The following is a 12385-nucleotide window of genomic DNA, read 5'->3' as shown; positions in this document are numbered from 1 at the left end:
AACAGGATAAGACTCCACCTCAGACTCAGGAATAATCAGGTGAGAAACAAAGAAACAGAACTGGGAAACTGAGTCTGAGGCAGAGGCTAAGGTTGTATCCTCCCAGTTTTTTGCCCAGATAAGTCATCCACTTAGACATTTCAGGAAGGCATTCTCTGAGTAACTTATGGAATTTTTTTTTTCTCAAATGGTGGGCTACTGACTTAATGATCAGGCAATCAAATTTAGAACTCAAAAGTTGTTACAGTCTCAAGAGATTTTTTTCTCTAATAGCAAATTCTACCAATCGCAGCTTAAAGCTATTTATATTTTAAAAGTTTACCAAGACTTAAACCCATAGGAGATCTTGTTAATCTTGTTTTATATTTTTAAAGTTATCCTGGTGCAAAGAATTTATCATTAAACAAGCATATAGATTCTTTATAAACACATTCCTTGTTTAGAAACTATAAATCCTAAACAGGCTCATTTTTCAGGACTGATGACCTTGCTTACCCTGATAGTTTCAAGAAAACTGGCAAGCTTACAAACTAAGGGGTTTGACAGAGACCCCAAGGAAGGGGCTAAGCTTGCTGCTTTATACCTCCCCCACTCTGTAAAAGGGGAAAGGAATCCATAACTCATACTTGGAACTAAACTGATAAGGCTTAACATGATGAAAATAACTCCAAGTAACTTAGTTAACAATTTTAGAATTTTCCTAAATAATAGCTATAATTTCTATTCCCTTAAATGTTTCCCTTTTGTTTTAGGGAGAAAACAAGACAATCCTTAAAATTGAGAGAGAACATATTTTTAAAGTGATTTAACTTTAGTTAATGAGAAATCCCTAGATTCTAATAAAATGTTCTAGACAAACTGAATTGCAATTTGGTTATTTTCCAATTCACACAAATCATTTCTCTGTTGGGAGCCAGGAAAAGGGCTAAGGTACCTTTACTGACAAGGCCCTCAGAAGTCTGATTCTAGATAACTAGAGTTTTTAAAGTAGTGGCAAACTGCTTTTCTGTTTTCCTAAAAAGTTCCAAAACTCTCTTAACACTATCAGTTCAAATTGATCCCTTTAGTGAGCTTTACTTTAAAATTACTTTTACTATCATATCTTAAACAAATTCCCAAATTATTTTTGCACACATAAAAATCATTTTTCTATTGGTCACAAAAACCCACATAGTTATCAAATATGAAGCAATTATATCCAGTAAAGCTGTTAACATTTGTATAATATGTTTTATGCTAAGCACTTTTTGCAATCATATGATCTTCACAACAATTATTTCTCTTGACAAATCAGAAAACTGGGCAGAGATAAAGTAATTTGCTATAAATTACATAGCTAATACATATCCATAATTGAGACAGAGAACAGTGGTCTTATCAAATCCAGAGGCTGACTGGCTTTCTGAGTGCTGCCAAGGGTATCCAAATTCTTCCCAGGCAGTTCCTGGACAGAATTTGTTGAAAGTTGGGGTGACTGGTGCCAAGATATCTCTTTGATGGTAGTTCTAGGTGCCAGAGCTCAGGAAATGCTGACTACTGGGCCTGTGAGGGATAGAAAATCCTTTCCAAAAATGAGTACTCAGAGACTTCTCGAAGTAAAAAGCAGAAAAGTTGTTTTATTTAATAAATTCTCATGAGAATGAGCAATTCCACCATGAGGAGGGAAAAAGAGAAAGCTCACAATAGAAGGGCTAAAGAAAGGGATAAGATATACAGTTTTTATAGGTTTTAGTTACAAAGGATTACATCATGGGTTGGGGAACATTAAGAGATAGGTGCTCCTCCCTCCCCTTAATTGGATGTTATTTGTGCCAAAAACAGTAGATTCCCTAGTTCCAGGAGGAACCATACATCAGGCAACTAGTTGTCTAAGCATTGATAACTTGAACAGCGATAAATGTCATCATTCTATGTTAAATACATATATCTAAAAATCTAAGTACATATTGGCTACTACTCAACATACTTATGCAGGTCACAGAGACCTAGAGAAACTAAAATATAAAAGAGGAATTTAAACATTCTTGGAAGTTCTTTACTTTATCTCTACTTCACTCCACACAGCTGGAAGTTCTTCACTTTATCGCTGCTCCACTCCACACAGGCCTTAGCACCATTGCCCCAAAACTGGGTTGGGGAGGTATTTAGGCAAGGTCATGTGGGGTCCCCCTGATTTTGTTTCCCCTATTTCTACAGTGAGACAGAATTTGAGTTTTAATCTGATCCAAGATGAGAGGGGTTAGCAAACAGAAGGACTTGGAGTATATTAATCTTGTTAGCAATCCCCACAGCAGAGATACAAGCATAGCTACTCTAGGGAGCAGAGTGAGGGTCCCTTAATACTTTCTGGGGTGCTTTCCCAAAAAAGCAGAAGGGAACTCTGGACAAAATAGGAATCAAGGAAAGGTTAGCAAAAAGTTGCTCTTTACATATTTTGTTTTTTTCCTTTTCTTTTCTTTCAGAATGGAGTAAATTCCTGGAATTATCCCCAGTGTTTCAGAAATTTTTCCTTGCAATCTCAAAATGATTATTTGCCAAACTTCTTAATCATTGCTTTCAAAATTTTAAGAATTTGCTAAGATGTTTTGCTCTCAAAACTTTTGAGAATCTGTAAAGATGTTATTTAAATTTTAATTAGCTTACTTTTTTTTGTGTAGCCCCTAGCTTGACCAGAGCTGAAATTCTCAGAAAAAAAGTTAGGCTTTTTAAGAAATTTTCCCAGCATTTTAACTACAGCATCGAGTTGTTAGGGGGTGAAGAATTTGGAGGGGGTGGTGGGTTTTTTTTTTGGAGGGGGGTGCTGGTTGCATCTTAAATCTTTCCAGGTAACAAAATCTAGCTCATAGAACAAACATGATGCAGACATTCTGCCCAGAGACACCGTCATAGACAAAAATAACATTAAAGAGGACTGTCCCATCTTTCCCAAAAGCCATAAAATTTCCTTGCCAAAAGCTATCCTATGCACTTGTTTTCTCTGATGTGCCAGAGAAAGTAAAAGGGTGGCAAAGGTTCTCTAGGAACTTTGCCAAAAATTGCAAAAATTTCCCAGTCTGGATGTCCCCAGTCAAGGAAATTTTGCTCAATATGGAGCACATGACAATCCAGTCAAGCCTTCTCCCAATGGCTTGGGGAATCATGCTATAGGATTGTGGGAGAAAAATGGGGGGGGGGGGTGAAGGGGAGAGAAGGCTTACCTTGACAAGGAGGGAATCAAGCCAGAGGAGGCCAGACTCTCTTTGTATTGGGCCATCAAATGTTGAGGTTGGGAAAGGAACCCCAAAAGTTTGGGGTCACAGACCAGTGTCATGAGGTATCTCAAAAGAATTTGCAAGTCTGGACTCATTTCAAGTCAAGGGGCAAATTTTATTGTAATTTTAATGCCATTACAAAGCAGGCTGAATTTCCAAAAGAAATTAGCAAAGAAATAGAATCAAGGAGATATATTTATCCAGCTTTCTATCATTGACATGTTAATTTTATGACTCTTAGGTAGGAGAGAGGAGTGATCATGTCAGAAATTTGGTTCTCCTAAAATAAGATTGCTCAATCAGCAATGAATTGAGGAGTGGTCCTCGAAATCAAGCAGATTATCAGAACAATAGCATTCCTAGATTGAGCATGAAGAAGCAAAGCCAGAGAACTTTGGAATCAAAAGGATTGCCAGAACAAATCCCGCCAAGGTCAGGGGATCCCAAAACCACCTCTACATTTCCCTGGAACTTATACCATATCAAGGGGAAATAATAGGATGTAAGGAAATACACAATAGTCATAACTAAAAAAAAATTTTACAGGAAGTTTCTCTAATAAAGGCCTTCTTTTTCAAATATATAGAGAATTGAATCAAATTTATAAGAATACAAGTCATTTCCCAATTGATAAGTGGTCAAAGGATATCAACAGGCAGTGTTTAGAGGAAATAATCTAAGTTATCCATAGTCATATGAAAAAATGTTCTAAATCACTAATAACTAAAGAAATACTAATTAAAGTAACTCCCATATAATCCCTCATACTTTTATGACAGAAAAAGAAAATGATAAATGTTGGAGGGAATAGATCATTTACAATTAGTTGTACATAATCATTTACCACTCTATATATCCTTGAGAAAATAAAGTTTAGTGGTTGAGATTAAATAGTGAGTGAATATATATGTATATGTATAGTCAATTAACAATCATATCTCTAATTGTATAATTAGCCACTGGTATCTTTGGATAGAAACATTAGCTGACTAAGGAATACTTTCTCCTATTTTCTGGACATACAATGAATCAAACATTACTGGAGCAACAATCTCTTCTCACTGAAGCCAACTTCCATTTCAGTCATTTTTTTCCCTCCAATTTCCCCCTCTCTTTTGGTAAGGCTTTCTGTCTCAGAAACCCCACTCTCACTTCTTAGTCCTCAAAATTGGAGAACATAAGTGAATCAAATTCAGCTTGCAATAACAGACTTGCTAATATCCAGAAGGAATAGACTGAAGCCATGTGCAATCCATTCTCTGCTGTGTAGTTTATAGAACTAGAAATAAAATACAAATTACAGTTGGTCATGACCCCATATAACATCTATTCACAAAGCTGGAGAGGCTAGTTATCCACCAGTTATATTCTAGGAAACCAAACCACCAAAAAACTTCCTTATTTGCACTGTTTGCTAATAAATACACGACAGAAATTACACATAGGGAAATTCACAATTCTGAATACACTGCAGATTTTTCTGTGTGAAGGAAAACAAATAAAATTGGAGTACAGATTATAATGAAAAAACAAATTTTAACAGATATATGTTAACAAAAGAACCTATAGAGGGGAAATGGAATTAAAAAGTGAGAAACCTTGCTATTCTTTCCCAGAATAGTAGAGATAAATAATTTAGCTCACCTATTTTTTCCACAAAGATATTTTCTTACTACCTTAGTTAATACCACATGATGCGAGCTTTGACAGAAACAATCATAGGTAGTTTCTGTCTTTCTGATCACTGTTATTGTTTTCATTTTCTTTTCAGTTGCAGGCCATGATGACAGTCAGGACCATTGCTACAATGCTATGAACTTGTTAGACTTTGCCCTGCTAATGCTCCTAGTTGTACTTTCTATTCCAGAGCCCCTTAAGCTTCCCACATGTTGTGTATGTGGTGATCTGTAATCCCATACAGTTCAATCCCAAATCATACAATATTCCTTCCATCTTTTTTAGGTTAGAGTGATGCTGCTCTTTAAGCCATGGGACTACTAATTATAAAATCATAGGATCTTAGGACTAAATTTAAAGGAACTTTGGAGACTATCAAGTCCAAGCCTTACATTTGTCAAGTGAGAAAAATAATGCACAGACAGATGAATGAGTTACCCATGATCACACAGCTAATACGCATCTATGGCAGAAATTGAACAGGTATTCTTGACTCCAGATCCAATGTTCTAACCATTACACCAACAATACTCAACTTCATATCAGGACCCCTTTGCACTCTTAAAAATTGATGGTTCCCCCAAAGAACTTTTATTTATGTGGGTCACTGTAAAGGGCTAAAACTATGAAAAGGTGTACTTGAATCAGACAGTGGAGCACTTAAGGCTAATTACCTATTCATTATGAGACAATGACTATTAGCATATGTTTGGATAAATGGCTCCTCTCACAGTTGATCCTGGCTTAATGTTTGATGTTAAGATAATTGTAGGCAAGGATTAGAAGGTGGAGTGAGAGAGGCAAGAACTCTCTTGGCCACAGGATGAGGAGAAAGGTGGAGATTCTGGAGAAGAGATCTTTGGCAAAACTCCTGGCAGTTTGCCTGCTTTTCCCCCCTAAAGCCCAAGGACTTTTATGTATCCTGACTCTGGCTGATCCTGAGGCCTCCAGAGAGCTAGTCCGGACTTAACAGGTCACATCTATTAAAATTTACCTTATTACAAATCAGAGCATTTTAGTATTGTTACATTAAATAGTTTTGACCTGGTGAATCTCATGAAAGTATCTGAAGGACTCTTGGCGGGGGTGGAGGGTGGGGGTGGGGAGAGGCCACACTTTGACAGCTGATGCCTACAATATAATATAGACTTACAGGGTCCATGTACTGGTCAGTCTTTGGAAATTTACTCTGCTTGTAGATCTGCCTACAAAGAAGGCTAAATCTGAATAGCATAATTGTGAGTATTTACATACTTATAGATTGAAAGTAAAGAATAATTATTTCAGGGCAAGCATTGCTAAAGTCAGATTTGGCTAAATCAACTTTTAAAAACATCTGTGGAGGTCTTTGACATATGAAAATTTTTCACTCTATGAATAGACAATTTAAAGATGTTTTAAAGACAAATTCTCAGAAGAAATAAATATTTTCACATCACAATCATGATCTTTGTGTGTGTTATATATGTGTACATATATAACATATCTATGCTCCAAATAATTTAAAATTAATAGAAAAATCAGTCTCATATTTTTTTATAATAAATCCCAAATCCTGAAATCACCTCAAGAATGATTGCTATTTATTTAATCCAAAGGATTAATTAAAAACTACATTTCTCGTAAATCTTAAAAATTATTTTTAATGGCCAATAACATCTTTCAAAAACTAAGAAAGCTATTGTATATAATTTTTTTAAAACTCTGCATTAGTAAAGACATACTGAATCCATACTGCCTAAAAGCTAACTGTGCTTATTTTGTGCTAGGGACACACACACATACACACACACACACACACACACACACACGCACACACGCACACACGCACACACTTTTTGCCAAAGCTTTTTTCTGCTTTTCCTTTTGCCATCATCCCCCTTCCATTCCCTCCCTTCTTGATAGTCCCACACAGGCATGGTGTTGGGCTAGTTTGGGGGGGTAGGGGAAGGAGTTGTTATGTTTTTTTGATAGGCTCTTTGGTCACAGGAAGATTTAAAAAGGGCCTAGCTTGGAATACCAAGAAGCTGTATCTAAGTGGTTGCTGCCCTCTAGGGGATATTTTTCTAATATGAATGACAATAAACTGTGCTTGTTTCAAAAGCAGGAGGAATAGTGTTTTGTTTTAAGTGTGTTTTCTTTCAAATGATTTCTTTGAATCTATTATTAATCAAAGTGAATTTTATTGTCCTTATGATCCCTAAATTCTTTTCATTGCATTTTACTGTCAAGCCTAAAATTACTAGATTGGTCTAGTTTAGATCTGGCCCAGAACCTGGACCATCAGTTCAAACATCATCATGATGTTTTTATCGGGAATTATTTTGACATATGAGGAGAATGTTCTGAAGATATTGTATGCTGAAGAACATAACCCATGTTTCTATACTGGCCCCCAGGGAATGGGGCTCAGATGTATAAAATGTGACATTATTCCAGAAAAAGTTAAATGAAATGAACATCTGATGATATACAAAATAAAATGTGAAAAAGATTTAAGTGAAAATATTGGTTAAATAAGATACCTTGTCTTAGAAAATAATCAATTCTTAAGATTGACGAAGAAAGAACCATAATTATATTGTGAGCATTTGTCTCTATCTAGAAAAAAGATATTAATATACTCTAACCTTTCGACTCCAGTATTTTTGCCAAGACACCCAATGGACATTATGTTTCACTGTCATGAAGAATCAGACACGACTGAATGACAAACAAGCTTTACTCTAAACATACTACTCCATTACAGATCTTCATATCACACATGCATTGCTTTAATATATAAAGATGCATTTGCTTCTCTTAGGAAAATATTGAAAAAAGTGAAAAAGGATACAAATGTATATTCTTTTATAAAACATATAATCTTCACAAAATCATTTTTAAATATGTCCCAACATTTGAAAAAAATTATTAGCTATTGGATATTCAAAATGCATTTTTTTTCCTTCCTTTTAACAGAAAGATAAGGAAGACCAGTGGCTTGAGAAAAAAGTTCAGGGTAACAAAGATCACATAGTTTTGGAACATTTACAGTGGACCATGGGTTATGAAGTACAAATTACAGCTGCAAATAGACTTGGATACTCTGAACCAACAGTATATGAATTTAGCATGCCACCAAAACCCAATATAATTAAAGGTAAGTATAAATAATTATTAAAGCTAGAAACATAGATTACATTGAGGTCATGTGCCTTTTCGTTACACTTAGTGATTCTTAATTATAAAACTATTTAATTATTTGTTTTCCATCAATTAATTATATAAAATACTTTATTCATTATCTTTAAAGTGGTATTTTCTAACTATATAGAATTATGAAATTAAAGGGGAATCTAGACAAATCACTTAAGTGACACTTTAAAGCTCTACTTATATGCTGAAATAACTTACTTATCTTTCATGAAGAAAAACTTATATATTATATTATTTGTATTATATCATATTATTAGAATATAAGGTTATTCTAAATCTATATTAATCTTAATATTTAAAAATCAGATTTTTAAAATCAGAAGAAAAGTAGATTTTAACCAAACGAGATAGATGCTACTTCAACAAAACTAGAGCTAATATTGATTACATGAAACCAAAGGATTTCTGCATAGACAAAATTAATGTACCTAGGGTAAGAAGAAAATGGTAAAATAGGGTAAAAAATCTTTTCCAAATTTCTTTGGAAGGTTTAGTATATAAAATTTATAAACAACCTGCATATATATTAAAAAGTGATTAATACATCCATGATCAAAAGATCTATAAGAACTATACTCCATGCCTGGCTTTATATCCAGCAGAAACTGTCAATAAGAAAAAAGTCTTCATATATACTAAAATATTTATAGCAGCAGTTTTATGTGACAGCAAAGATATTAGAAGCAAAGTAGATTTCCTTCTATTGTGAAATGGCTAAATAAATTGTTATACTCAGATTTAGTTGAATATTAAAATTCTGTAAGAATTTAATCTGTAAGATTATGTCTGTAAGAAATCATATATATATATATATATATATATATACAGATATATACAGAGAAGCATGGGAAGATTTACATGAAATTGATGCAAAGTAAAATAAGCAGAGCTTAGATAACAATGTACACAATAATTAAAACAATATAAATAAAAAACCCAGCAACCACACATAAAAAGCACAAGTGAATATTATAAAAGGTAAAGATGGAATATGACTTGAATGGCTATGAGAAAACACGGAGGAGGGAGTGGAAAGATTCTGAGAGTAATTATGGTGATGTAGTATAGTTATTATGCTGATGTAAATAAATCAAACTCATCTAATTGACATATGGGTATACATGTATATGAGTATATTTTCCTTTTTATGTGTACTTTAAAATATTTGTCTAAAACCAAAAGTTAACATTATATCCAATGGAGAAACACTTGAAACTTTCTTTAAAATTACAATAGTAAAGCAAGGATTTCTCCTTATCCTTATTGTTATTAACATAATTCTAAAAATGTTAGCAATAGCCATAAAATAATAGAAATAAATAAAAGGTGTTAAGATAGGCAAGGAGAAGATAAAACTATCCCTGTTAGCTTCTGAGATAATGCTTTATTTTTTAAATCCTAGAGGATCAGTAAAGAAATTAATTGTTTCAGTAAGTTTTCAGGATACAAAAAATCAACAGCATTTTGACCTATATTGGCAAGTCAACCAGGGATCTAGAAGGTGTTGTGAAAGAATAAGTGGTAAATCCTAGTGATCTTCCATCTTAATGAAAGGATTATAGCTTGTGACTCCCAGGCCTTGGCAAGATGAAATCAGAATAAGTTAGTTTTCTCAACTTTTACCTATGTTTCCACAAATAAATGATTTGATTTTATGTCATATAAACATTTTGTTGTTCTTTTTCTTTTGTTTTTTATTCTAATTTAATTTAATTTTGACATTTTTAAGAATGGATAAAGTTGGAGCCTATAGATGACACAGTCATTAGAGCCCTGAAGTTAGTAGGGCCCAAGTTCAAATCTGGCCTCAGACACTTAAACTTACTAGCTGGGTGACCCTGGGCAAGTCACCCCCAAGTGCCCAACCCCCAAAAATAGATTAGATAAACATGCAAAGGTTGTAGGTTTTAAAGAGTATATCTCAATGACTTAAAAATATTTCAACAAATATAAGAAAGTCATGTGATTCAAGAATCATTCAAACCCACAATGAAACACTATCAGTTACATCAAAAGCATCAATGAAAGGATGATCCAAACCTAAAAACAACAATTGGAAAAAAAAATTACTAACTCAAGAGATATTTTTGCTTCTAGATGGTCTGAAAATCACCATTGAGGGAATGATGAACAGGGAAAAATATTCTGAAAAACAGAATATCTTGCTTGGTAGAATGGAAAAGAGGCTTTACAGTCTTATTCCACTTGTATAATTGTGGGTTACTTTTTTAAAACTCATTGTGTTTCAGTTTTCTTCCATGGTAAAAAAAATAAATAAATAAAGGTTAAACTGGATGACCACTGAGTTCTTTAGATCTATGATCTATAATTTAAAAATGTATCAAAATCTTGTAAAAATGATAAATATGGAAATGTTTTACATAACTGCACATGTATTACCTATATTTGATTATTTACTATCTGAGGGACAGGGAAAGCTAGGAAGAGAAGGAAAGATAGAATATGGAATTCAAAAATTTAAGTAAAAATAGTTTTAAAAGAATGGAATACATGAATGAGTAAAATAAGGAAGAAAAAAAATTTTTTTTAAATCTTGTGAGTTCAATGCCAAAACTTATAAAAACAGGTGATAATAGCAAAAATAATGATAATAATAAAATAAAAAGGGATAATTTTACACATTAAATGTTTTTAGATAGCTAAAAGTTGTTAAATTTTTAATATGTAAATAAATTTATTTTGCTTTGTTGCAGTTGATTCACACACCATGTTATTTTTTAAATTTGGTTTTTCCTATGTGTTTTTTCTTCTTAGTAGAATGTGAGTTCCCTGGAGGCAGGAATTTTTTTCTTTTTTATCTCTGTATACCTCTGTATCTCTGTATATCTCACTCCACCTAGTTTAGAACACTGCATATAGTATGCCCTTAATAAATTCTGAATAAATAAATTAATGGGTTAATTGAGTGACTTGCAGATATTTATTTTGGAAAAGAGAAGAATATAAGAGTTGTCTGTAGATGTTTGAAAGAATGTCACATAAACAATCTATATAGTTCCAACCACTAGATCTATAAATGAGTAGGAGGAAAAAAGAATAGAAGTTAAAGTAGAAGTTAGAGTAAAACAAATTTAAGCTTCTTATCAAGATGAGAAAAAAATTTAACAACTATCCAAAAAAACCCAGAGATTTTAGCTTGCAAAATGATGGGCTTCCTATCATAATATGACCAAGAAAGAGCTGGATGATCACTTAATAGATACATCATAGAAAGGATTTCTGAAGTAGGAAGGCAATTGAATTAAAGGACCTTTAAGATCCCTTCCAACATTATGATTCTATGTCCATTCTTCTTATATCCGGTCTCTCTTCCATGAAATATTCAAAGTCTATAGTGGAGCTGAACTCAGAGTACATATAAATTCCACAATTAATCTACATTACCCTAGGCCACATCCTGCATTTGTACTTGTCTCCTCATCTAGAGCATGGATAGATTCCTTAAGGACAAGGACTGAATACATACACATGCCTAGGAAAAGGCTCATAGGCTTTGATTTTATAGACACACATTACTTATGTGTGTTTATGTGGTCTGCTTATGGTATATATATATATATTGACTGGAGAAGCAAATGGCAAACCACTCTACTATCTTTGCCAAGAAAACCTTGTAGACAGCATTAGCATATGATCACAGAGTTGGGAGGTAACTGATATATACTTGATGATAATAACAACAAATGTATATCTTGACATGAATTTGATTTGATTCCTTTTTTTTTGTCTCTTGATACCAAACTTTAGCAATTCCTCCTATAATTGACCTCTGAATGACTATTACAATAACCATACTAAGCTCAAAAACCAACTCACTATTCTTTCCAGCATGGTGTCCAAAGCTGTAGACCAACCAGCTCTAGACCAACTCACTATTTTTTCCAGCATGGTGTCCAAAGACAGTTTTGCTTCCCTTATTCATTTTCAACAGGCTGCAGACATCTTCCCACTCACTTTTTAAGTATGACTTCTAATTCAAGATGCTACAAAGAAAGTTGATGTGTTACATACTACGTCGTTTAAATTCTTTGACTAAGTTTTTATAATTTGATCAAGCCCTATGTATCAAATCTAATTTCCCTCTATTCCTTGCTTCATTTAGACCAGTATTTTTACTGTCCTCCAAATCAATTCTCATCTTCATGCTCTCTGCATATAGACCAACGAATTGGGTATGGCATTTTTTAAAATTAAAGAAATAACAAATAAAAACTACCCAATTAAATATTAAACTGGAA

At 33.4% G+C, this 12385-nt stretch overlaps 1 protein-coding gene across 1 annotated transcript in view; it reads left to right on the top strand.

The window, feature by feature from the left end:
* NCAM2 (neural cell adhesion molecule 2) overlaps positions 1-12385 on the top strand; it is a 285546-nt gene that overhangs the window by 251067 nt on the left and 22094 nt on the right. The window contains exon 15 of the mRNA XM_051984853.1: positions 7890-8070. Within this exon, the coding sequence (XP_051840813.1) occupies positions 7890-8070 (181 nt within the window). The remainder of the gene's footprint in view (positions 1-7889; positions 8071-12385) is intronic.

Source organism: Antechinus flavipes, chromosome 3, assembly GCF_016432865.1.
Source record: "Antechinus flavipes isolate AdamAnt ecotype Samford, QLD, Australia chromosome 3, AdamAnt_v2, whole genome shotgun sequence".
Classification (NCBI taxonomy): Eukaryota; Metazoa; Chordata; class Mammalia; order Dasyuromorphia; family Dasyuridae; genus Antechinus; species Antechinus flavipes.
Note: the sequence above shows the minus strand (reverse complement) of the source record. Positions and strands in the feature narration are given on the sequence as shown.